Genomic DNA, 27,837 nt, shown 5'->3' with positions numbered 1-27,837 from the left:
CCCATGCCGTGCATTGTACCCGCTGGAGAAGGTAAGCAGTTGCTATGCTCCCGGTCCCTGCATCTAGCTACTGGAATGAGAGTGACTGACCAGGATCTTTTATTTTCACACGCTGTCTATAGGGGAAATGCCTGACCTTGGCATGAGTGAGACTGGGGAACTCCGGAATATTGGGTGCAGATCCTCTGTTGTGCCACATTGCTCCAGGCTGTGGTAATCATTGCAGTGCCAGTCACATTGCGAATCCAAACCTGCCTTTCTCAATTGCCCTGCTTTTGGAGCTTGCAGTAAATAGAGTTGCCTCAAGATTTCATTCTGTTGTCACTGAGTTACACTTTTAATCCTTTGTAACTAGCACTGTTTTTTAAATTTGTGCTTTAATCCAGTGCAAGGAGCAGTGCTTTTTGCAGAATTACTCTCTGCACTGAAGCGTTCCCTGGCTCGTGTTCTGGTCATCATAGTCAGTCTTGGATATGGAATCGTGAAGTAAGTAAAAACAAAACTTTATCAATGCTGATTGCTAGCTCTCGATAACTAGTGTCTGGGCTTTGATGTATGTACATAAGTTACAGTAAATACTTCTCTTGGCTGTAACTTTTACGCTCCTTTGAAAACTCCCATGTACTGTGAAGAGCAAGCATAGAAGAGTGTGCTTAATTGCCACTTACTGGAGGGCAGCTGGCATCTGTGGAACTGTGACATTCATCTCCCTGGCATTGTCGACTAACCATCAGTGGAGTGAAGATTACTCGCTCTGCAATCTCACCATTGAGCATTGAGTTAATTCAGTTCCCCCACAAAGCATGGCTCAGCCACTTCTCTGACAAGGTCATCAGAACAATGTTTAAAATGAAACATTGGTAATTAGAGGCCTTGAAAGTACATTTTTCCTTTCACTGCTATCTCATGGTAGGGGACAGTTCCACAGATGCTGGCTGCTGTCCAGTACCTCACCCATGTGGCTACTAAGTACACCCTTCTACACTTGCTCTTCACAGTGTTTGGGCGTTTTCAAACAAGTGTAAAAGTTACAGCCTAGGGAAGTATTTACTGTAACCCATCACTTTGGTTTTCTCCCTCACTCCGCAAGTGTTTTGTTCTTTGTATCTCAAAGCCTAATCACCAATTATTGAGAGCCCAGTTCAACATGTGGGTTTGCTGTCACTGTCTACTTCACTCAAATACTCTTGGATATTTGCATGTATATGGACCACAGGTTATAACTAGGGTGATTAGAATCATAGGTGACTGTCCTAATCCTGTGGTCCAAGTTCAGTCAACAGGATACTGTCCATCTAGATGTGAAGTAATACACACTGATGTCGAAGTGATTTTAAATTTAACTTAAAACCTTACCTGAAGGGGCTGGGTGGGGTATTGGGTTCTCCTGATGTTTAGCCTCGAGTTCTGAATTTCAGTCAAACCCAGACCATTGTGATGATTTTCTTTTTCTGTCTATTTGCAGTTCTTTTTTCTCCTTCTTCATTTTTTTCTTTCTCTCATTTCCCTTTCTCTCTCCTTTCCCTTGTTTGTGCTCCCCACCCCTCGCTCTTATTTTTTCTCATCTCTTTCTGTCTCCACACACAAGTGTTTTCCTGATGTTTTCTTTGCCGCAGGCCTCGTCTGGGAGCTATGCTGCACAGAGTTGTTGGAGTCGGAGTCCTCTATTTAATTTTCTCAGCGATAGAAGGCATCCTTCGAGTCACTGGAGTAAGTAGCATTTAAACAGCCGGCAAATATACATGTGTTTTGGGACAGGTACCATAGAGCCTGCAGAAGATCAGAACGACACAGGAGCTCATCAAACTATTTTCTTCAACAAAAAAAAAATCATCATCTTAAATTATAAGTGCCTTCTCAGTCATTGTTGTCTAACTCTATTCCAGTTGTAGCATTTGTTTCAGAATTGGTTTTGTTGGCGTTCTTCAGCCTTCTCAGCTGATTAGTGGCTTTTTCTTAGGGGCTTATGGGACCAGGAATTCAGGCTACAAATCCATATTCTACCACTCCACTGTGCGTTTGGTCACTGCAGCACCCCAATTATCGTGCATTTTAAGTATCCCACTGTTTAGTAAAACATACCTATTGGTTCCATTGCCTGAATTTTTTGCCTTCTGTTACGATACATGCCGCTGATCTTTTTCAAAACCAATATCCTTACAATGTCGGATGATAAACGGTCTCCCACTTCCCGATGTTCAGTTTCCATTGAGGTTTTTCTGCTGGAGTGAGAGGAAAAAGTGGCAGATGGCGTCTCTTGGAATAGCAGGATCTGTAGCTCATAGTCAAGTCAGAAAATGCTGAAGTTATTAGCAGTCATCAAGTAAATGTACTTGTCGTTTTTACTGCATTCATTTCAAAGGGAGTTTTTGTAGGGGGGGGTGGGGAGGGAAAACATGTTATTCTATATTTGCCTCCCACTTTTTTTTTAAAAACAAGGTCTCCTGGGAAATTTGAGCCACTCCAGTGACTGACCAAAAGAATTCACGCAAGTTGTCTAGGGTAACTGGCCCTCAAGTTTTGTTTTGTCTCCTCTCCTCTCTTCCTGCTCTCATCCCTGTGAAGTAGACCCTCTGCCAAGCAGGACTGCCTGAGATTGGGAACTTACCGACTAGGTACAAAGCTATACCCTGCTACTCTGGTGCAGTAAGTTGATGTGTTTGTTTTGTTGGGTCTGCATCTGTGTCCTGCCCCATCCCACTGCTGGTAAATCTTTGGGATCCTAATGTGCAGTCACTACACAAAAAAAGGTGTCTGGTGAAGTGGTAAAATCAATTCGCAAGGCTGTTTTTTTTTTAACTTGCCTTCCTGTATCACTGCCAAGCTGTCTTAATCTTTGCACTTTATGGTAAGGTGGTAACTGATGCAGACTTTAAAGCTCTTGGCATAGAGTAGTGATAGCACAATGTATTTCCCTCCTTGTACCCATCCTGAACAGAGAGTTATTTCACTTTAGGTAATGCCAGGGTTTTGGATGGATGTTATATTAATTTCCAACATCTCTGGGTTGATAAGCCGCATTAAAAATTTAAATTGCATTTTAATTTCTGTGTAGATGGAATTGTCGTTAGGATAAGGACAAATATTCCATACTGGCCAGCTCACTAAGAAATAGGTCCGTAATCCCACCTTGTTGGAAGGTACATTTCACCCTGAATTGTTCTCGCTATAACTAAAATTGGCCCTGTTTTGCTCCTGATTTAGGCCCCGCTTGCTACCCTGGCTCTTGTAGGGAACATCAGTCTCTCACTGATCGACTCCTGTGTACTCTGGTGGATATCCTTTACATTATACTCACATATTACCTTCTGTCTTTGTTATACTGATTGCGCAATCAGCCTCATCTTTAGACCTGGTCCTTACATGCACAGAATGGCTGAAAACCGTGTTTGACCCTTGACACCATCCATTCCTGTTATTTTTGACCTTTTTTTCTATTTAAAAGCGCCACGTCAAGCTGTGTGCTAGTTAAGGCAATGAATCGCTGAGATAGACAGACTGGGAGGGCATTGATTCTATTTTTGGTCTATGATGACTTAGCTGATCTCAGTCAGGTTAGCAGGAGAGCTACTATGGTTAGCCTAAGCGCCATTAGGTTGGGAAATATTTCCTAGAGTCCCTGGTCCTCATTCCTATGCAGAGAAGTGCTCGTTTAGATGGCGATTTGGTGAGTTCAGGATCAGGTTCAGCTGAGATGCTCTCTATGGCTGAATAGCCTGCTGATGCTCACTATCCAGGCTCGCACACGAACACTGGGCACTTGGGTGAGATAGTGGAAGCCCATCAACACCTGTGGAACCGAACCCCAGCAAGGAGTCTGTTCAGGAGGGGAGAAAACTAGTGGAAGGAGGAAAGTGACCAGGCTTAATGTAACAGGCTCGGCCCACCATTGCTTTGATGGGAGCTTTTGTTTATAATAATTGAAGTGAAATGGAATTATGAGCTTAACGAATGTTCTGAGACCCTTATTGGAACATTGTTATGGGTTACTGATGCCTATACCATAAAATCAGGCCACTTTCCTGGGAGTAAATGTATGAGAACACGAGCTTGGGAAAAAATAACATGACTTCAATTTTGCGCCTGGTAACTTTCACTACGGTCTCGTGCAAAGTATTTCTGATTAAAAGTTTGCTGTAACATTTCTGGTATCTGGTGATGTACATTCTGATGGTTGTGTCCTGGATTGTAATTGGGTATATGATAGATTTATATCCAAAACTCCACACGAGTTCCCTGTAATGTAGTACGTATTTTTCCACCTATAACATAGCTCATCTCCAGACTCCTAACTCTCACCCTAACCTGAAGGACATCATATCCAAATCTGATCCTGTTCACACATGGCCACTTCTTAGTGGGGGGGGGGGGGTTACTGATTAACAATTAGAAATCCTGACCCTGTTTTTCCCTTCCCTCCCCAGCCCAGGGATGCTGACGCAATTTGTAGCACACTAAATTCTGCCCTGGATGAGGTCAGCTACTTGAACACAGGCCAGGCAGCAAACCTGGGTCTGCCAATTATATATGGTTCTGGGCGATGCCTTTATTCGGGCCACTGAAGAAGTTAATACAACTGTTTTAAAAACAGAAAGCTGCTCCACAGTGGCTTTCTGTACCTTTTATGATCCATGATATAAGACTAAAAGAGGAAGTTTTTGGTAATCCCAGATAAAGAGTATGTTTCATTAAACAGCATTGCTAAACCACTTCAGGTCGATTTGCATCTTTTCTTTGTTGTAGTCTTATCTGTTCTGGGCTAGATTTGAATCCAGGTTCTGGAGAAAGGCCAATGTTTATCCCTACTGCCCCAGCCAGTCCCTGGAATCTGGGCATTTTACATGAGCAACACAGTGAGATACATGTAACATGTCATCATGATACATCAAAGGGTTGACAGTGATTACATATGCCTCTTTATTGAATTAGTCCACTGCTGGATGTGTTCCTTGTCATATATTGACCAACCTCATGATTTGTTTTAGAATAATTTGGCATTGTCTTTTTCTGAAAGCCCCAGTAATGCTGCACAGCAAGAGACTGGACTGAAACTAACAGGAACTCTGCTTTGATACAGATTTCACACTATTTATTGTACAGTGCCCAACAATGTGAACCAAACCATGGTGTATAACCAGAGTCTGCCTTCATGGATGTCTGCAGTCAGTTTGTTATTTTAAATCATAGAGTAGAAGAATCATAGCAAATTTAGGGCACAGAGGGAGGCCATTCGGCCCATCGTGTTCGCGCTGGCGGAAAATGAGCCACCCAGCCTAATCCCACTTTCCAGCACTGGTCCGTAGCCTTGTAGGTCACGGCACCTCAGGTGCACATCCAGATACTTTTTAAATGAGTTGAGGGTTTCTGCCTCCACCACCCTTTCAGGCAGTGAGTTCCAGACCCCCACCACCCTCTGGATGAAAAAAATTTTCCTCAGCTCCCCTCTAATCCTTCTACCAATCAATTTAAATCTATGCCTCCTGGTTATTGACCTCTCTGCTAAGGGAAATAGGTCCTTCCTATCCATTCTATCTAGGCCCCTCATAATTTTGTACACAATTAAATCACCCCTCAGCCTCCTCTGTTCCAAAGAGAACAACCCCAGCCTATCTGATCTTTCCTCATAGCTAAAATTCTCCAGTCCTGGCAACATCCTCGTAAATCTTCTCTGTACCCGCTCTAGTGTAATCACATCCTTCCTGTAATGTGGTGACCAGAACTGTACGCAGTACTCAAGCTGTGGACTAAGTAGTGTTCTATACAGTTCCAGCATAACCTCCCTGCTTTTATATTCTATGCCTCGGCTAATAAAGGAAAGCATTCCATATGCCTTCTGAACAACCTTATCTACCTGTCCTGCTACCTTCAGGGATCTGTGGACGTGCACTCCAAGGTCCCTCACTTCCTCTACCCCTTTCAGTATCCTCCCATTTATTGTGTAAAATTATTAAAAGATTACTGATGCAGCTCCCCTGATGGCTCAATGGGTAGATGCAGTGCCTGGTACAGTACAAGGCCACATGGATCAGCAAGGGCCCAGGATTAATTTTTGCACTGTTGTTAGCTGATTCTAGCAGAGGTGGGAGTTCAGGCACAGCACTTGGTCTCCATGGCCCCAGGCATACGTCAAAAAAAAATTCAGCAAGTGTAGTCGCCCATAATCACTGTCCAGTGACTCCTGCTGGAAGGTATGTGGGCGAGAGTGTACAGACCTCCTATGATGATAAAATGGGACTTGGCCCTGATACCACCACTCCCACACGCAAGTTAAATAGTCTGCACTCACTGCCTCGCCTCATGCACAAGGGTTATCACTTGGGTTGAGGTACGGGAGAGGTGCCCATGGAATGATAACTTAGCACTGTCAGAGAAAGTGGAAAGAAAAATGGGAAATAAAAATGGAAATGAGCCATTTTATATTGAAATCCAAAAGGACAAGAATCAAGGTATGCTAACTGTACAATTGATTTCCTCTTTGTAATTTAATAGTTTAATTTTCAAAATCAGATCTGACCATATGACAATTGCAGGAACAAAACTCCATCATCGTACCCCAGCACAAATTGACTCCAGCACTATCAGAGGTCAATAGTGCAAGAGCACTTGGAAAGGTCAGGTTCACAATTCGAACATTATACACATCACATTGCTGATTATAGATTTAAAACATTCAAATCGGGCAGTTCAAACATCAGTGTCCCATTGAGAACAACAAAGCAGGCTTCTGTTAGATGAGCGCGTCAACGTACATCATCTTTAGGCGTTGAAGTTTCATAGTTTTGCCTTCATAACATGGCCACATTTCAAAAGTGATTAATTGCCTGTAAAGCGTTTTGTAGGTATGGTGTCTGTGCTGTCGAAGGAGGTAAGTATGGTGTCTACCATTGTGGGGGGTGAGTGCGGTGTTGGTGCTGTCGGTGGGGGGGGGGGGGGGGAGAGAGTGTGGTGTTGGTGCTGTCGGGGGTGGGGGGGGGGAGAGAGTGTGGTGTTGGTGCTGTCGGGGGTGGGGGGGGTGAGTGTGGTGTTGGTGCTGTCGGGGGTGGGGGGGGTGAGTGTGGTGTTGGTGCTGTTGGGGGTGGGGGGGGTGAGTGCGGTGTCGGTGCTGTCGGGGGGGGGGGGTGAGTGTGGTGTCGGTGCTGTCGGGGGGGGGGGGTGAGTGCACGGTGTCGGTGCTGTCGGGGGGGGGGGGTGAGTGCACGGTGTCGGTGCTGTCGGGGGGGGGGGGTGAGTGCACGGTGTCGGTGCTGTCGGGGGGGGGGGGTGAGTGCACGGTGTCGGTGCTGTCGGGGGGGGGGGGTGAGTGCACGGTGTCGGTGCTGTCGGGGGGGGGGGGTGAGTGCACGGTGTCGGTGCTGTCGGGGGGGGGGGGGGTGAGTGCACGGTGTCGGTGCTGTCGGGGGGGGGGTGAGTGCACGGTGTCGGTGCTGTCGGGGGGGGGGTGAGTGCACGGTGTCGGTGCTGTCGGGGGGGGGGTGAGTGCACGGTGTCGGTGCTGTCGGGGGGGGGGGGTGAGTGCACGGTGTCGGTGCTGTCGGGGGGGGGTGAGTGCACGGTGTCGGTGCTGTCGGGGGGGGGTGAGTGCGCGCTGTCGGGGGGGGGGTGAGTGCACGGTGTCGGTGCTGTCGGGGGGGGGGGGGTGAGTGCACGGTGTCGGTGCTGTCGGGGGGGGGGGGTGAGTGCACGGTGTCGGTGCTGTCGGGGGGGGGGGGTGAGTGCACGGTGTCGGTGCTGTCGGGGGGGGGGTGAGTGCACGGTGTCGGTGCTGTCGGGGGGGGGGTGAGTGCACGGTGTCGGTGCTGTCGGGGGGGGGGTGAGTGCGCGGTGTCGGTGCTGTCGGGGGGGGGGGTGAGTGCGCGGTGTCGGTGCTGTCGGGGGGGGGGGGTGAGTGCACGGTGTCGGTGCTGTCGGGGGGGGGGGGTGAGTGCACGGTGTCGGTGCTGTCGGGGGGGGGGTGAGTGCACGGTGTCGGTGCTGTCGGGGGGGGGGTGAGTGCACGGTGTCGGTGCTGTCGGGGGGGGGGTGAGTGCACGGTGTCGGTGCTGTCGGGGGGGGGTGAGTGCGCGCTGTCGGGGGGGGTTGAGTGCACGGTGTCGGTGCTGTCGGGGGGGGGGTGAGTGCGCGGTGTCGGTGCTGTCGGGGGGGGGGGTGAGTGCGCGGTGTCGGTGCTGTCGGGGGGGGGGGGTGAGTGCACGGTGTCGGTGCTGTCGGGGGGGGGGGGTGAGTGCACGGTGTCGGTGCTGTCGGGGGGGGGTGAGTGCACGGTGTCGGTGCTGTCGGGGGGGGGGTGAGTGCGCGGTGTCGGTGCTGTCGGGGGGGGGGGGGGGTGAGTGCGCGGTGTCGGTGCTGTCGGGGGGGGGGGGTGAGTGCGCGGTGTCGGTGCTGTCGGGGGGGGGGGGGGTGAGTGCGCGGTGTCGGTGCTGTCGGGGGGGGGGGGGTGAGTGCACGGTGTCGGTGCTGTCGGGGGGGGGGGGTGAGTGCACGGTGTCGGTGCTGTCGGGGGGGGGGGGTGAGTGCACGGTGTCGGTGCTGTCGGGGGGGGGTGAGTGCACGGTGTCGGTGCTGTCGGGGGGGGGGTGAGTGCGCGGTGTCGGTGCTGTCGGGGGGGGGGGGGGGTGAGTGCGCGGTGTCGGTGCTGTCGGGGGGGGGGGGGTGAGTGCACGGTGTCGGTGCTGTCGGGGGGGGGGGTGAGTGCACGGTGTCGGTGCTGTCGGGGGGGGGTGAGTGCGCGGTGTCGGTGCTGTCGGGGGGGGGTGAGTGCGCGCTGTCGGGGGGCGTAAAATGTTTAGATTGGAATACTGGGAAGTTCCACTGGAAGATGTGAAGCTATCGACTAACGGCTGGTGTGATCAGTCTGGGCACTGGTGGGAGATGAAGGGAGGAAATTAAAACCTGTCAAATTTTTTAATAGACCATAAACAAAATCACTCGACTTCCTGATCACTCTGTTGGTGAACTGATGTCTTCTGTAGTGTAGTAGAACATGAGTGCTTGATTACAGTTCCCAAACCTGGCAACATGCTCATCTCAGCTGAACCGGCACAAATGTCAAACAGTGAAGAGATCACGATGACATGGACTGCATGTTGAAGTAGATTGGATATTGGCCTTGCACCGTTAGAATATGAGTTCAAATCCAGACCAGTGTGTTAGTATGTAAGTCTCTGTTTACTGGCTGTAAGAGTCCTAGTTAAAATCAGTTTGTACAGTTTCATTCCAGTTCCTAGAGTGTGTGGGCCCGCAGCACCAGTGAAGTGAAACCATAAGTGGATATAGCTGCATTGAAGTTAATTGTAGATTCTATTCCATACAATGAATTTTGACACAGATCAGTGAAAACATGTCCAAGGTGCAAGTTTCTGCTGTATTGTGAATTGCTAATTAATACGGTAACTGGGAATCATTCCTTTCTTTCTCTTGCTCCCTCCTTCTCTCGCTTTCACCTGACATGTCCTTTCCTTCCATTTTTTTTAGGAGAATTTCGACCTGGCTCTCCTGGCCTTTATCCCTCTGGCTGTTCTCGACACTGCCCTCTGCTGGTGGATATCCTTTCTGGGTATGGGATTTTCCAGGGAAAAGGATTTCTGTTCTATTTTCTACTTATCCCTCAATCACGAAAAGGCCATTCTGCCCATCAAGCCTGCTCCTTCTAACAGTGTATAATTTGAAACTCATGGACTCTACTCAACCTCTTGCCTCCTGTGGGAAGTAACTGTCCACTAATTGAGGTAAACACCTAAGTATGGCTTTGTTAGCAACATTACTTTGACTGTGAGCTGTACTATTCGTACATGGATATCCCATGGCTGGAGTCTCAGCATCGATACTGTCATCACTTATCTAATCATGTAATCTTCAATCTCATGTTAAAAACCCCTAAGTTCCATAGGTGGCTGTCGTCCTCTGGTACATCACACAAGTGACCATTCTCCATGCGTAAGCATAGACAGAACATCAATGGGCTATTTAATTATGTGGCATAACAGCCAATTCAGTCCTGTCCTCCAATTTAACTGTGCACTTTTTCTTGGTGTTAAAAAGCTGAGCAGTTTTCAGTTGAACACATTAACCAGCAACTGGTAACTACCAGCCATAGCCAATGTAACGGCCAATTAGCCACTGTAGATTATGGAGATTTTCAATTTCTAGCTTTTCTGTAACTCTACAGTGTTTGGGTGATCCAAAGTACTCACCTGGTCTAGTACGTTTGTTCTGGGACAGTTATACAGTTACTTTTATGTCAACATTCCTCAGGAAGTACAGTACTTTTCATCAATAGAAAACTGACAGTATAATTCCAATGTCAGCATAGGAGGTAAGAGCTGCTAGCTCCACATTGCACTCAACAGACTGGTACCTATTACTGCCCCTTTATAGTTAGGTGAGCCCAGTGGACGGCCGTGCACATGGGTTTTTGAGCCTGGGATGACGCCTTTTCTTTTTTCAGAGACGTGCTTCTGATTTTCTTTGGTTCTTGTTTTAGTAATAGACATGCTTTAATGGGAATCATCTTTGAACTTTTTTTAACCTGTTTAAATCCCTTTGTTACAAGAGGTGACACAGGAAGGGAATTCTATGATATAGAAAGTTCCTGGTTTCCTTTATAATTCTGGTTCAGAACACTAAAATAATCCCCTTGTATTCTGTGACTTCAGTCTTCTGTAGTGATGTCCGGTATCTGTTACTTTTAGGTCACGGTAGTGGGGAGTGACAGCCAAACAGTGGAAAGGAAATAGAGGCTGAAAACTCTAAACAAATGAGAGCATCAAGTATTTACAGGATAGCTATAATTTAAAGAAATCTTAATTATCCAAAAATAAATGAATAGGGAAAGAAAGGGAAAGTTACTTTGCAATTATGTGTTCAGGACTGTTTTCGCAGCCCATGTGTTGCTGCAAGGAATGAAACTCTATTTGGCTTGATTCTGAAAAATGAGCAAGTAAATGGCCTAAAAGTCCTGGAATATTTGGGAAGCAGTGACCAGGATATAATTAGGTTCTGTGTAAGAGCAGAAGAAGAAGGGATATTTGACTGGTGGCGGTGGGGGGGGAAGGCAAATTATAGTAAGATTAAAAAGGGACCTTGCCCAGATTAAATAGGAAGAAAAATCGACAGATGGAAAGGTTACGAGTTAAATATATTCCAGTAAGGAAAAAAGGGGAATGTATTGAAGGCGAGGGTTCCATGAATGATCAGATTCAAAACTTTAAAAAAAAAAGTAATTGGTGCTTCTAGGGCAGATGATAAAGCCAGGACAAATATAAAAAATATAGCAAACGTACCTAAAGCGAGACGGGGAAGCCTAAGAGGGATTATGAGCTTTTTTTAAAAAGGGGCAATAAGGCTTTCTACAGGCACACTAGTAAAGAGGATAGTCGGGTAGGGGTAGAATAGTGAAGAGGAGGAGGTGGCGGCACGCTTAAAGTGAAGAGTAAAGGAATGGCAGAGGCCTTTGCCTCTGTTTTCACATAGCAAATGGACATTGGGATTGCAGGTGGGTGGTGTACAGTTAGTGGCAATTATTATACAAAGATGGTACTAAAGGTAGGCAAATCACAGGGACCTGGTTGCTCACATCTAAAGTTCCTGAGGGAAGGAATAGCAGAGGGCCTGACTACAATTTTACAAAATCCTGTGGAAAAGAGACTTATGCCAGAGGACTAGAGTGGCACATGTGATGCCCTCTTCAAAGAAGGATAAATGGATAAGCCAGGAAATTATAGGTCAGTTGGTCTTCAGTTAGCAATCTACTAGTCTATAATATTAGAGAAATATGAACCAGTCAGTGTGGATTTTTGAAAGGCAGGTCATGCTTGGTCAATATTATGGAATTCTTCAAAGGAAATGTAGTGAATGTAGTTTATATGGATTTTCAAAAGGCATTTGATAAGGTACCACATAAGAGACTTATGGCAAAGATAATGGCACACAATTAAGGGCAATGTGGCAACTTGGATAGGGAGATAATTGGAGGGCAGAAAATAAATGGTAGATGTTCTAGAAAGCATCCTGAGATATAAAGAGATGATGAGGGGTGTTCCACATGTGTCTGTGTTGGGGCTGCTCTTATTTACTGTATACATAAATGATCTGGATATAGGAATTGAAATATTAGCTGATGTCACCAAATTGGTGGATATAGACAGATTGTTAATGATAGCAGGAGGACATGAATGGGCAGATAGGTAGAAAACTATGAAGTAATACATGAAGACCAGAGAATGAAAGTATACCTCAAATGGCAAGATTTTAAATGAAGTAGAGGGACTTTGGTATGCTTATACATTGGTTGAAGGGTCATGATAAAGTAAATAATGACTTAATCCCAGCGGTCAGCAAGACACAAATTTAAGATAATCACAGAGTTGGAGTTGTTTGGAAAAGAAATCTTCACACAGGCTGGGATGTGGGATTTTCTGCCACAAATAGTTTTTGAAACAGGTTTCATATACTCTTTTGAAAGGGAATTAGACAGCTGTTTAAAAAAGAGAAATACTAAAGGATATTGAGAGTGAGCAGGAGTGTGGAATTAGGTTAGATGACTGATGTGGAGGAAAAATGCCAATGCCCCCATTTGAGTTTCACTCACCTAGCACATGACGCCATGTTAACCCCCAGAGTAAGTTAGTCTCATTATCCTCAGCTATCTTTAACTTTGTATGGGGGACCTGTTCATTAACATCAACATATCGCTTGAAGTTTTTATAAAATATGAAGCTTAAGTTTTTCCTACAGAAGAACTTGTTGCCCTCTGACTCTATCTCTAAAGTACATTATCTTGGGCAATGCTACCTGTATTTGCCTGTGCATTGCCCCATGGAGTTGAAAGTAGCTGGTTTGCCCCAGAGATTCTTTGCATGGGGATGTTGACTGTGCTATTAGGAAGATACACTTGCCACAGGATAGGAGAGAATGCTGGTGGGACAATCCACCCAGACTACGTTTCTATGCCTCAGTTACTTGGCTTCCAATCTTAAAATTAGAGCTAGGCCACATAGTAGTGCAATCAGTGAGCACATTTTCATACAAAGGGTAGTGGAAATCTTGAACTCACTTCCCCAAAAAGCTGTTGAGGCTGGGTCAATTGAAATTCTCAAGACTGAGATCGATAGAATTTTGTTAGGTAAGGTTATTGAGATATGGAGTAAAGGCAGGTTAATGGAGTTGAGGTACAGATCTTCCTCCTGCAGCATCAATATTATTCATTTGGACAACATAGTAGTTCTGGCTGTCAGACTGTCAGTTGGTAGGTAAGCTCTTCTGTAACCTAGTTTGTTATTTGATTTTCAAATCTCCAAGTATGAACTGCAGACTTTACATAGGACAGGATTAATATTTCTGTGTCCCTCCAGTTTTCCCCTCATTTGAAGCTGCCCAGTCTTGCTGGGGTATTATGACCGTGGTGGCATGGCCCCTTTTTAAGGCTGTTATTTTTACTTTATTAGTTGGAATACCGTGGTGTAGTTGGAGAGGACTGTGAAAAGGATAGATATCTCAGATTTGGAAGTAAGAAGAATTTGGAGAAATCATCAAGGTTCCAGTGGGCAAGTTGCAGCTTTCCACAGCCTGTTGCCTTCTCCAGCAACCTAGCTCACCAAGTGAAGGGAACCTTTGCATAAAAGGGACAGAATTTGAGTTGCCAGTGATGTCATGGTGGGGGGTGTGGCGGGGGCGTGAGTGAATTCCCCCCAGACATAGAGATAGTTTGTGGGGCTTTACCACTGTGTTCTGTTTTTTTTGGAAATTATGCAGTTGTAGCACCTCTTATGTTCAGGCTGATGGAGGTCTCCCTTAAATGACCCTAACTGCTATGATGATGTTCTACATCTTAAAGTGGATTAGCAGTCTGACTATATCCTTCATGGTTGGAGAAGGTAGAATTTGGCATGGAGCAGGCCATCGAGTCTACTGATCTGTCTGGGTTTGGACTGCACTGAATCCATGAGCAAGAAATGAGTATTCTCTGTATCCTGCCAAATGGAACTGCAATATTCCATCATTGAAATAGATTTAAGCTGGAGCTGGCTCCGAGGTTCAGATGGCTTGTATAAATAGTGGATCCCTCAATGATTACGTGGCAGTCGTGTAAATGAGGAATTCAGAACAAGCAGTTTATAACAGCCATCTAAATCCAAGGATAGATTACAGCCTTGAATTGGTACTGGTTATTTAGTTTGAATTGGTACTGGTTATGTAGTGCTCTGTGATTGCACTGCAGGGTTAACTAGTGAGCTCATATATATTTCCTGCTCATATTGACCAGTGTGGGTTCTGTTGTATACCTTAAAAAAATGCAGCATTTCCAGAGGGAATCCAAATGTTTCAGGTAAATTTTGCTCATCCCTAAATACAAATACTAAATAAGGAATAGTCTATCCTAAATATATGTTGGGGAAAACAGCTGGATGGACCTTGTTATAGAGTAGCACTTGTATTTTTACCCAGTTCTTGTCCTCTATGGGGTTACCCCATTGTAAAGTTGGAAATTGTATAATTCTGAGCGGGTTGGTGCAATGCAGATTCTTAGTGTGCTAACTTGGCACTATCTAGTATGTATAAATATAATGTATAATAGTGTAGATTGTGGCTTGGCTGTGATGCCACCTCCCAAAACACGCATCACACTCACTGCCCCATAGGTTGATTCTCATGAAAAATAGCTACTAGGATCAGATATAGAGGGTTACATATAATTAGGGGGAATGCACCTCTCCAGGAGATGGGAGGGCAGTCCGCATGGGGGGGGTCTCAGTGCAGCGTGTGGCTCCATTCTAGAATTTGAGGATTGAATTTCCTGGACTTGTTTGGTATATGAAGCTTAAGAACATAAGAAATAGGAGCAGGGGTAGGCCATACGGCTCCTCGAGCCTGCTCCGTCTTCAGTAAGGTTATGGCTGATCTTTGACCTCAACTCCACTTTCCCGCCCGATCCCCATATCCCTTGATTCCCTTAGAGTCCAAAAATCTATCCATCTCAGCCTTGAATATAATCAGCGACTGAGCAACCACAGCCCTATGGGGTAGTGAATTCCAAAGATTCACCACGCTCCCGAGTGCAGAAATTCTTCCTCATCTCGGTATTAAATTGCCCACCCCTTATCCTGAGACTATGCCCCCTAGTTCTTGACTCTCCAGCCAGGGGAAACAGCCTCTCAGCATCTACCCTGTCAAGCCCTCTAAGAATTTTATACAGTTCAATGAGATCACCTCTCATTCTTCTAAACTCCAGAAAGTATAGGCCCATCCTACTCAATCTCATAGGACAGCCCTCTTATCCCAGGAATCAATCTAGTGAACCTTTGTTGCACTGCCTCTAAGGCAAGTATATCCTTTCTTAGATAAAGTGATCAAAACTGTACACCATACTCAAGCTTCTTGAACTTGATGCCACCAAAGCAAATGGAACCTAACCAGCAAACTTGCCAACCAGTACACTATTACTATTGATCCTGACTGTTAACTTGCATGCATTTGTTTAAGCAGAATGATGGTTGGTGTTTTTGTTTCCACAAAGGGTCCATCTGGATTTTTTATTTTTTATTTTGTATTTTGTATTCTGTCCATTTTCCTTAACTGACGACACATCTTCATCAGCTTGTCCCAGACTATGAAGATGCTGAAGCTGAGAAGGAACGTTGTGAAACTCTCCTTATACAGACATTTCACAAACACACTCATCTTTGCTGTCATAGGTAAGTTTAAAAACACTCTGCAGTGGTGTCTGTTAGGTGGCCTGATTGTGTACAGGTGAAGCATTGGATTCCTGATACAAGGGCTTCTGAAATTCACTCTCGCTTTGATATTGCTGGCCTTTAAGGAAGAACGACCAGTTAAATAGTGGGTTGTACAGCAATGGAGTACGCCTATCTCAACTGGGTAGAAGAATTGGCAAGAACAATCCTAGCCTGTTGGAAGTTCACCTCCTCTCATAGCTCTTCAGATAGCTGTACCTAATTGTATGGCCTAAGCTGTGCCGCCTCCTGGCTGAATGAGGATGTCGATAGGCAGGAGGCAGCCATGGTGTACTGTGAGGAGGAAAGAAAAATTGTATTGTCTATAAATTATAAATCATTGGCCTTGCCTAGACTATTGCACTTGTGTCATTTCCAGTGTTTTGGACTAGTTAATGGGGGTTTAGGTGTTAAATATAAAAGCTAGATCTGACCCTGGGGGTGGGGGGGGGGTGGATTTCTACATGTAGCTGTTTGTTGAATATCCTACAGCACAATTGGTGTTGCTGTAAATGGAGTAAACTTATATCAAATGATTAGTCAATTAATCTCTTAAAAATGTCAAATCTGCCAATACAGTTAGAGTATCTCCACTTCCACTGGCGATTTGAAGTTGGATTTGACCTGCACAAGTACTACAGCATCAGGAACGCTCGTTGTTGAATCCATGAGTTGTTCCGATGGTTTGTCTCGTTCAGCTGACCAACTGGCTGATCTCGATGGTGTTTCCTGAGATGTGCTTGGTACTATTTAAACCTCAGCATTGTTAGAGAATCCCCTGTAGGCTAAGTGGCTAAGCACACTACCTGGTGTGGAACTGAGCCACACACACCAGGAAAGGTGCAGGTTTGTCCCCGGTCTGCACTGTAAGCTGACCTCAGCTTGTTGCGAGGCTGCAGGTCTTTTTATTTCTTCCTCCTGTAGCGTCAATATTTTTCATCATTTGGATAACAAAAGTTTCAGCTGACAGACTGTCAGTCGGTAAGTAAGCTCTTCACTTTGGCAGTGATGTTTTGTTATTTGATATTCAAATCTCCAAGTATGAACTGCAGACTTTACATAGGACAGGATTGATATTTCTGTTGCTGGGGTTCAGCTCCTTGGCTAGGGAGGGGAAAAATCAGCCTACATTCTCATTCCTAATCACTGTGCAGTGACGCCCAGTGTTTGTGTGTGTGTGTACATCAGATGAGGTCAGCTTGAATTAGTAGGGATAGTCAAATCCCATTATGGAATAGCTTGCTAATACTTGCTAGGCTCACATTAAGAATGGGGTAGCACATATTGGAATGTCTGGTATCTTGTATATAGGGTTGGATATAGGAGTGATGAATTTTGAGTGGTGTTACCAATGCTATTGCCTTTATCTCCACTCCTCTGTGAGCTATCCCTCCCTAATTCTGAGGAAATTATTTGAGAATATTTTGATTGGTAGATTAATCTTGACAATTGGGGGAGAGGGATTAGATGGAATCCGAAGCATCCTACTGAACGTACTGATTCCTTTACTAAGTTAATATTTCACTTTTTATTTCTTCCTCCTGTAGCATCAATATTTTTCATCATTTGGACAACAAAGAAGTTCCGGCTGGCAGACTGTCAGTCGGTAAGTAAGCTCTTCACTTCGGCAGTGATGTTTGTTATTTGTTTTTCAAATCTCCAAGTATGAACTGCAGACTTTACATAGGACAGGATTGATATTTCTGTGACCCACCAGTTTCCCCTCATTTGAAGCTGCCGAGTCTTTCTTGGGTTCAGTTGCAGAGATGTCAGAGCCTCCGGTACTTCAGTCCAGCAGCCATTCTTCATCTGTGGGCCAAGGCAGTGAGCCGACTGTGTGGGGAGGGTATTGTTGCCAAGCACGATCCTCTCCTCTCACCAGATGTCCACATAGACACAGGACTCATTGCACAGCAATCATGGGCAGGATTCCTGCACATTTATCCCCCATTCACTCACATCATTTGTTGCGTCCCTACAGTCACCCCAGCAGAGATCAGCTAACTCGGTACAGACCTGGGACTGGTCTTGGGAGTTGGGTCTGTATGGCTCATTACCACCCACCCCATACAGTGCAGCTCCCCACTAACTCTATTGGGACAGAACAAATTGGATCAACCTGGTGCTGCAGGACGCCCTTAGCCTGGCTGCTACATGCTGACACGGAGTCCTGTATATTGCCCGATATATTGAATCTATCGTGTTTCTCTCTACTGCACGTCACTCTGAAAATGGGTTCAGGCTGCAGAGAGGGAAAGGGCTTTGGGTCAGTGCAAAACTGCCAATTTTTCTTCAAAATTATAATTTTACAGGTTATTAACTTCAGAAGCATTGTGACAGTACCCCTAAATAATACATCCCAGACTAGATAGCTCCTGGTGTGTCCTGGTTCAGACCAATGCAGCTGTTGCACCTCGGATTGACTGGACTTGGAACAGCACTGATATCAGAGACAGTCAGGCTTTGTGGTTTGTTTCACTGGGCCTCACTGAAGAGGTTTTCTGAGAGTGAGCACTCATTTAAAGAGGAATGTAAATGAAGGAAGTTGAAGTTTAGTATTGCTTTTCGTTAGTAGGAGGCTATCTACTTTTACGCAATTGAAAGTGTGGGCAAAGTAGTTCCCCCCACCCCCCCGTGACAAATGTACCACCCAGTGTGGTTCGAGCTGTATAGTCCAAGAAGGTACCGTGGACTATCTCAGGTCTGTGCTGAGTCAGCTGATCTCAAACAGGGCAGCACTTGCTTCACTATAACTGGCCTCATTGTCTGTGAACTGGGAAGTGGGAGGCAAATCTGGCGGGGTTCTCACTGCTGAAGGTTATCTGATGGCCTTCGAGCATGTGTAAAGGGACAGGCAAAGTCCTTCTGGTCCATCTAGACATTATCCAGCCCAGGGGCACCATCAAGCAAACCACCTCAATCATGCAATCTACTGGGAGAGGTTAAAACAAAACTGGAGCCGATTGTGGGGAATTCCACTCCGACCCCTGAAGGAGAGAAAGGAAGATTGAGGAGACTGGAGTAACTCATCAATAAACCCAGCTACCCTGAAACCTACCTATCAGAAATTGAAGTACTTGTGGGGGGGGGCGGTGCTAGTGCCTGTGGAACTATACCCGAGCAGAGAGGTCCTGTGGGTCTGCTATACCTGTGGAACTATATCTGAATGAGCATCTTCAGGAAGAGAGAAGAAAAACTGAATGAAATCATGAGTGTATTAGGCAACACTTTGATTCCTTCCCTTCCGTGTTTCCTGCAGGACTGGAGAGAGCGGTGGATAGACGATGCATTCTGGCGATTGCTATTCTCCGTCATCCTACTGGTCATAATGATCTTGTGGAGACCATCGGCAAACAATCAAAGGTTTTAGTGCGTTTTTTTTGGCCCTGATTTTTTTTCCTCTTGCCCCAGCTGAAGATAAACAGGGTATTGAGGGATGAATGGGTGGCAAACGTACATCACAGTGGGTTACTCCATAAGTGGTTTCAGCTGGACTGTAACATGGCAACACACGAGCAGAGCCGTAGAATATCCCCATAGAGGAGGAGGAAAACTTAACAGGAAAATTATCCCCTTTATTCCAACGCCTTTCAGCGCCTGGTTATAAAATAGTATGGGCAGAGGTTGGGAAATAATGTATGCAGCAGAGAATCTGAGGAAATTTTTTTTTAAATGAGATCTCATTCCCCCAGTGAAAAGTTGCTGATCTCAGCCAGGTTGTAACTCCGTACCTGGCTAACTGGAACTGCATCAAAATCTGCTGGCGATTCTTTGGTTTTGACTCCACATTAATTTCTTGAAGGCTGACCACAAAACACAGGTGGCAGAAGCTGAGGAGATGGCGGCTAGATTGCCCATTCTTTAAATTCAAGTGTGAGATATGTGGCCTACAAAGATGAGGTGCAGATAACCGGGCCCCCCCGTCCCGTCTGCCCGGGGGTGCGGATAACCGGGCCCCCCCGTCCCGTCTGCCCGGGGGTGCGGATAACCGGGCCCCCCCGTCCCGTCTGCCCGGGGGTACGGATAACCGGGCCCCCGTCCCGTCTGCCCGGGGGTTCGGATACCGAGTTAACGCGATCATTACCAAGCCGTCAAAACTGCAGAACCCCTTGCATCATTCATTCCTTTCTTCCCCCTACAATCTGCACTGCTTTAAATGTCTAAAGGTGTTGCAGAGTACTTCCTGATTTATCTTGCCCCTCTCCATCACTTTTCAGCAGTGATTTCCTGTACTTGGGGCCTCAGCCCTTCATCCAGGGTTCTTTATATCTGTATATACCTTTTTTGTGTAGTTCTCTTTTCGCTCATCATACTTTGGTGGTCACGTTTTTCTACATACAAACCTAGCATTTGAATGGTGGAAATTTCACATTCATAAAACAGTGACAATTACAACCAGTTAGTCAGTGTACCAATCAATAATGGGCAAAGCAGGTACATTGGGAAATTACGATGAGTGGCAAACAGACGGCGCTCGCAAGTGACTAACTCACCTGTAAACTTTTTGCGGGCTTCTGGGCGCCAATTTGCTTTAATGGAGACCTGTAAGGTGTGCAGTGGCCTGTCCCAGCCTTCTGAGCTGTGAGAGCAGGGGACGGAGCTCTTTCTCCCTTCAACCAACCAGCTGGTAGCATCGTTGACAAGCCGCGCAGTCAGAACCAGGAAGTGTCAGGTCGATTAGTAAATTCTCTTTTTATAAAAAAATTAGTTAGAGAAAGCAAAATAAAGAAAGGGTGACATTAAAAGATGGAGGTAAAGGAGATAAAGAAAAGTTTTTTTAAAAAATTTTAAATTTAAAAATATTTTTAAATGTCCTCAACAATTAATATCGGGAGGAATAAGACTCCACATTTTTAAAAGTTAATTTTCAGTGCCAGAAAGGTTGTTTGGCAGTCATTAATACTTACCACACCATTAAAAGTTAGTTTAGACCTAAAAAAAACACCCAGCGTACCTTTTTTTTTAATGGAGAGATTAGTTCGTTTCCAGCTGGGCAGTGCAGCCAGCGAGATCACTAACGCTAAGCTTTCAAATGAGATGGGCAAATGGCAGAGCGATTTCTGCTTTTGACTGCGCATGCGTGCTCACCGGAATTCGGTCTTCCATTTGCCCTGAAATAACGGTGAGCCCTGTAAGCCTCGCCATTATTTCTTGAGCAATTTCCAGGCCATAATGTTCCAATGAACAACCTCTGAGGACGTGTGAAAACAACCAAACATCAGACAGCAAAAGATGCCAATAATAAAAGGGGAGTCGGTGAGACGGCTCCAAATATTTTTTGGAAATTGTTTTGGCAGCTATATTGAACTCTTAAACTGACTTCACTGCTGAACTAAGATTTGTAACAAACATTGCTAATTACAAAAAGAACGATTAAACTTTCCTCAACCAAAAGCAAAATACTATGGATGCTGAAAATCTGAAATAAGAACAGAAAATGCTGGAAACACACAGGTCAGGCAACATCTGTGGAGAGAGAAACAGTTAACGTTTCAGGTTGATGACCTTATGTTAAACTTGCCTATACAGCAGCATTGTGACCTGTTTAAAATGTTTAATGCTTTTTGTTGGTTGTGCGTCTGAGAAGCCTAGGTCTTGAGTTCATAAACATAGCAGAGTTATCATCTGTCAAGTGACGAGCCTCACTGAGGGAGCAGACTTTATCTCCCAACGTGGACCTGTACCTACAACTCCCAGAAGCAAGACTGGTCATACACAGAGTAAGCCAGGACTTGCTTCTTCCTCCCCCATCCAGCAGTGGAGAAGCACTGGGAGGGAGAACAGCCAGGAAAGCGTTTTTAGCAACAGTGAAAGTAACTGAATTTGTTTTTGGTTTAAAAACATCAAAACAAGGTAAAATATGAACTTTCAACTTTTTGTGCTGTACAGCTGAGAAAACGAATGTTATATTTTGAAGGGGTTTATTTAGTAGGTGCAGCATGTAACGTGACTAATTAAATTTTGCAATTTGATATATCATTGTTTTAAGTTTTATTTATATTTTGTAATTACAAATGGTTACGGAAGCTGCATTTCTTGTATATCGAGAGACAGTAAATATAAGTGGCAAATTCTGGAAGTACCGTGATTCAAGTTTGGGGGGAGGTTCTGAATAAAAGTTCTCAATTTAAAAGTTTATTTCAGCAGCACCTTTTAATAACACCAAGTATTGTTGGAGATATTTGGTAAAGAAGGGAGGATGCAATTTAGTTTAATAAATTTTATGTATTAATTTTATAACTTTTTTGGTGCCTGCTCTATAAACCACACCCCAAGCAGCTGGACAGTGAAGGTAGAACTGCTTTTCCATGTTAAATGTCGACATTTATTGATTTAGCAATAGTATGTGAGAGGAACAAATTTATTTACTTACCTGCAGTGGGTAAGAAAAACATTTATTTTCCAGGAACTAATCAAAAAAGCACTTCACTGTCTCTGAAGAGATCTCTTACAAACTACTTCCCTAATCCTTTCAGTAAAGAAGTGCACCCTCCCCCACTTCCACATACCAACATTTTCCTTTGCAACAGGATGATCTCTAATTCACTGACCAACACCACAGTAGATCTACTAATACTAACAAAAGACTATTTTTGTTTTGCAGGTTTGCCTTCTCCCCTCTTGCAGATGAGGATTATGATGATGACCTCAAAGAGCCAATGCTCAATGAAGCTTTTGGTAAGCAGAGCCTATCAATTTAGTAACCCAAACTCTAGAGTAAAACAAATGAAGAGTAAGGATTAAATTGTGGCAGGGGTTGGGGGAAATAAAAATGTTGACCACTTTTGCCTTAATTTGTTGGATTAACACTAGTGGGGTTGAAAGGTCCTTTACCCAGTTATCAGATGAAGAAAGAGATCTTCAGTGGGAAATGAAATGGAGGAAGAAGTGATTATATTCAGTTTTAAAAAGTTGTGGCAACTGTATCTATATATTTTCTGCAGAGGGAATGAAGATGAGAGGTACGAAAGCAGAGTCCAATGGCACTGCAAAGCCTAATAAAGTGGTGAGTAAGATAGCAGACATTGCTGATTTAAAGAATCATAGAAGGTTACAGCACGGAAGGAGGCCATTCGGCCCATCGAGTCCGCGCCAGCTCTGTGCTTGAGCAATCCAGCTAGTCCCACTGTCCTGCCTTATCCCCGTAGCCCTGCAGATTTTTTCATTTCAAGTACTTATCCAGTTCCCTTTTGAAGTCCATGATTGAAATCTGCCTCCACCGTCCCCTCGGGCAGTGCATTCCAGATCCTAACCACTCACTGTAAAGTTTTTCCTCATGTCATCTTTGGTACTTTTGCAAATCACCTTAAATCTATGCCCTCTGGTTCTTGACCCCTCCACCAATGGGAACAGTTTCTCTCTGTCTAGGCCCTTCATGATTTTGAATACCTCTATCAAATCTCCTCTCAATCTTCTCTGTTCCAAGGAGAACAATCCCAGCTTCTCCAGCCTATCCACTTAACTAAAGTCCCTCATCCCTGGCATAATTCTAGTAAATCTCCTCTGCACCCTCTCTAAGGCCTTCACATCCTTCCTAAAGTGCGGTGCCCAGAACTGGACACAATACTCCAGTTGTGGCCGAACCAGTGTTTTATAAAGGTTCATCATGACTTCCTTGCCTTTGTACTCTATGCCTCTATTTATAAAGCCCAGGACCCCGCATGCTTTTTTAACCACTTTCTCAACCTGTCCTGCCATCTTCAATTTATGCACATGTGCCCCCAGATCTCTCTGTTCCTGTACCCCTTTTAGAGTTTATATTGCCTCACATTTTTCCGCGTTAAACTTCAATTGCCACATGTCTGCTCATGCCACCAGCCTGTCTATATCTTCTTGAAGCCTATCACTATCCTTCTCACTGTTCACTACCCTTCCAAGTTTTGTTTCATCTGCAAATTTTGAAATTGCGCTCTGTATACCCAAGTCCAAGTCATTAATATATATCAAGAAAAGCAGTGGTACCAGCACTGACCCTGGGGAACACCACTGTATACCTCCCTCCAGTCCGAAAAACAACCGTTCACCACTACTCTGTTTCCTGTCATTTAGCCAATTCTGTATCCATGTTGCTATTGCCCCCTTTATTCCATGGGCCACCATTTTAATAGCAAGCCTACCATGTGGCACTTCATCAAACGCTTTTTGAAAATCCATCTACACCACATCAACTGCATTGCCCTCATCAACCTTCTCTGTTACCTCATCAAAAAACTCTTATCAAGTTGGTTAAACACGATTTGCCTTTAACAAATCCGTGCTGGCTTTCCCTAATCAACACACTCGTCCAAGTGACTGTTAATTCTGTCCCAGATTATAGTTTCCAAAACTTTCCCCACCACAGAAGTTAAACTGACTGGCCTCTAGTTGCTGGGTTTATCTTTACACCCTTTTTTGAACAAGGTGTAACATTTGCAATTCTTCAGTCCTTTGGCACGTTCCCGTATCTAAGGATGTCTGGAAGATTATGGCCAGTACCTCCGCAATTTCCCCCCTTCCTGGTGCATCCCATCCAGACCAGGTGACTTATCTATTTTAAGTACAGCTAGCCTTTCCAGTACCTTTTCTTTCTTAATTTTTAGCCCATCCAGAATCTTAACTATATCTTCCTTTACCAAGACTCTGGCAGCATCTTCTTCCTTGGTAAAGACTGATGCAAAGTACTCATTTAATACCTCAGCCATGCCCACTGCCTCCGTGAGTAATTCTCCTTTATGGTCCCTAATCGACCCCACCCTTCCTCTTACTACCCGTTTACTGTCTACATGCCTGTAGAAGACTTTTGGATTCCCTTTTGTGTTGACCGCCAGTCTATTCTCATACTCTCTCTTTGCCCCTCTTATTTCCTTTTTCACTTCCCCTCTGAACTTTCTATATTCAGCCTGGTTCTCACTTGTGTTATCAACCCGACACCTGTCATACGCCCCTTCTTTCCGCTTCATCTTATTCTCTATCTCCTTTGTCATCCAGGGAGCTCTGGCTTTAGTTGCCTTACCTTTCTCCCTCGTTGGAATGTACCTTGTCTGTACCCGAATCATCACCTCTTCAAAGGCTGTTCAATTACAGTTTTGCCTGCTGATCTTTGATTCCAATTTACCTGGGCCAGATCTGTTCTCATCCCATTGAAATTGGCCCTCCAATTGAATATTTTTACTTGAGTGGTCCGTGGCCTTTTCCAAGGTGCATCATGATGCTGTATGGACTTAAAGTAGTTGAGACACTCCTTGCAAGCTCGTGCACATTAAATTCGAGCTGCAAAACGGTCTGGACACCTAAATCCATCAGCTGTACGTAGGATGAGTTTTGTCAGTTCATCTCTTAACCAGACCGTGAGACGACTTTTCAGAGGAAAGAGCAGTACAGCCTAACCCGTTCCGTAGAAACTGAAGTGGGTGGCCACTAAACTAATTGAACACAGACATTGGGTAGAGGAGAGGAGGGCCTTGGAGAGGTCTGACCTCGCAAGGATTCCCACTCCTGATTGCCATCCAGTGAATCCTGCTAGAAAGCTGGAATGCATGGACATCAGGTGAGGGCGAGGCTTGGCTCAGTGGCGATATCCCCATGGTAGAATAGCATGCCAACGTTATATAAATCGCTACCTACCCTGATGGGTATTATGTTGCAGCATATTCAATGCAGCGGAGCCTCCCCCAGGCGCACTCAGTAGTCAAATATGATTCAAAATGGCTGTTAGTGAGACCACTGTTGTGAAGAGCTGATCTAATGATAAGTCATGAAGTTTAAATTTTTTAAAAATAGTATCTGAATAATATGGGCTGTTTGCATGAAGGGTTTAGAATGAAGGAAATAAAATACCCTTATACCAGAAGTAATAGCTCTAATGCCTTGATTTGAGAACTGAATTAGCTTGCCCTTTACATCGTGCCTTAAAAATACTTCTAACAAAAATTAGTAGCTGACGTACCATGCTGAGATGGCCAAGATGAAATAAGTAAAATCTCCACCCCAGTAAACTCAGCTCGAGCTGCCCAAAGTGCTCCAGCTGGAGCTTGTTAACGTCTGGTACTAGCGCGTGCTCTATCTGCAGTTTTGGCTCAAACCTTTGTACAATAACATTACTCTAACACCCTGTAATTTCAGCCCATTATCTTACGTACTACAGTTTGATTATTTCTTTCTCTTCCAAATTTTTTTCCCCTTCTGAACTCATGACTCCGTCCCTGAGATGCCATTCCATGGGCATTGGTGACCCTCAGAACCATGATTTATATGCGAGCCCAGACAGTGAATGCCAGCATAGGCATCAAAGTTGATCTCGCTAAATGTCACTAATGCGCAGGTTGAGTAAGGGTTACTGTATGTACACTGATGAGTGGAACCCTAAATAATTTCTCTCCTCTCACTCCCCCCAAAGTACAAAGGAACTGCAACCAATTATAGTGCCTTGCCACTACATGGCTGAGATCAACTAGCCCAGGACAGGGTGGTGATTGAAGCTGATGCTTTTCCAGGTCTGTATGGCAGAGGAATGGAGACCTCTGAATGATCAGACCAGCCTGGGAATAGATAGTTACATAAACGTAGCCACAGTAATCGTTCACCTTTCTCCTGAGCAGTGCATTTTAGGACTGTTCCATTTAACACATACTTCCACTTTTGGACCAGTTACATAAAAGATCCAGATCCCTCTCAATCAGTTACATTGTTTCTTAGAATTTGCTCTGCTTCCTATTTTGGTGGTATTAGCAAATGTGAAGATTTTTCTTAAAAGACAGTCATTCAAGTCATATATTTTAAAAATAGCAACGGTCTCAAAACTGGCCTCTGGGGTATCCCGCTTGTAACCAGCTTGGAAAGTTCTCATTATGGCTACCCTGTTGGTTTTGTGCTAAGTATCTATTTAGCTGCATGCTATCCCTCAAGTTCATCGACTCCTTGCCTTTACTATGTTGATATGCAATTTTGACAACAACTTGCATTTATATAGCGATCTTTAAGGTCGTAAAACACCCCAAGGTGCTTCACCGGAGCGTAATCAAGTAAAATTTGACACCAAACCACAAAGGGTGATGTTAGGACAGGTGTCCAGGTGGGTTTTAAGGAGCCTCTTAAAGGAGAAGATAGAGGTTTATGGAGGGAATTCCAGAGTTTAAGACCTAGGCAGCTGAAGGCACGGTCGCTAAAATCGGAGATGCGCAAGAGGCAAGAATTGGAGGAGCGCAGAGATCTCTGAGGGTTGTAGGGCTGGAGGAGGTTACAGAAATAGGGAGAGGCAAAGCCATGGAGGGATTTGAAAACAAGGGTGACAATTTTAAAATCGAGGCGTGGCCGGACCGGGAGCCAATGTAGGTCAATGAGCACAGGGTTGATGGGTGAGTGGGACTTGATGCGAGTTAGGATTCGGGCAGAAGAGTTTTGGATGAGCTCGAGTTTACGGAGGGTACAAGGATAGCAGTCTTGGTGATGGGGATACAGGGTCGGAAGCTCAGCTTATGGTCAAATAGAAGGCCAAGGTTGCGAATAGTCTGGTTCAGCCTCAGACAGTGGCCAGGGAGAGGGATGGAGTCGGTGGCTAGGGAACAGAGTTTGTGGCGGGGACTGAAGACAATGGCTTCAGTCTTCCCAATATTATTTAATTGGAGGAAATTTCTGCTCATCCGATACTCGATGTTGGACTAGCAATGTGACAAATCAGAGGCAATGGGGGGGTCAAGAGAGGTGGTGGTGAGATAGAGCTGGGTGTCGTAAGCGTGCATGTGGAACCTGAGGTGTTTTCAGATAATGTTGCCGAAGGGGCAGCAGGTATATGAGAAATAAGAGGGAGCCAAGGATAGATCATTGGGGAACCCCAGACCACATCCAAGTATATAGTAACAGCTGTAATTCCCTTGTCCATCATGTCAGCAGCATCTTTGCAAAGTGCCAGCATTAAGTATGACCAGCATCTCCTAAATCTGTGCTGACTGGCTTTAACAAATTAATGCCTTTAAGATAATTTATAAGGTCTTTTTAAGTTACAAAAGATAAGCAGTGGCAAGGATTAGCTTTCTAAATCATTTAAAATCGTATCCACGTTGGACTTCATCTGCTACCTACTTGTCCAGTTGCAGTCCCACTGAATGATTTTGTCTTTCATGCTAATTAGTTG

General features: G+C 45.0%; 1 protein-coding gene across 2 annotated transcripts in view; it reads left to right on the top strand.

Moving 5' to 3' along the window:
• LOC137326255 (transmembrane protein 87A-like) overlaps positions 1-27,837 on the top strand; it is a 53,038-nt gene that overhangs the window by 17,348 nt on the left and 7,853 nt on the right. The window contains exons 9-16 of one of the 2 annotated variants that reach the window (XM_067991176.1): positions 387-486; positions 1,617-1,710; positions 9,472-9,542; positions 15,583-15,689; positions 17,276-17,334; positions 18,988-19,091; positions 22,333-22,406; positions 22,673-22,734. In XM_067991176.1, coding sequence (XP_067847277.1) covers positions 387-486; positions 1,617-1,710; positions 9,472-9,542; positions 15,583-15,689; positions 17,276-17,334; positions 18,988-19,091; positions 22,333-22,406; positions 22,673-22,734 — 671 coding nt within the window. Of the gene's footprint in view, positions 1-386; positions 487-1,616; positions 1,711-3,204; positions 3,279-9,471; positions 9,543-15,582; positions 15,690-17,275; positions 17,335-18,987; positions 19,092-22,332; positions 22,407-22,672; positions 22,735-27,837 lie in introns of both variants that reach the window. The other variant, XM_067991175.1, reaches the window with a different exon arrangement.

The sequence above is a fragment of the Heptranchias perlo genome, chromosome 10 (assembly GCF_035084215.1).
Source record: "Heptranchias perlo isolate sHepPer1 chromosome 10, sHepPer1.hap1, whole genome shotgun sequence".
Classification (NCBI taxonomy): Eukaryota; Metazoa; Chordata; class Chondrichthyes; order Hexanchiformes; family Hexanchidae; genus Heptranchias; species Heptranchias perlo.
The sequence above is the reverse complement of the archived record's forward strand: the minus strand, read 5'-3'. Positions and strand labels throughout refer to the sequence as shown.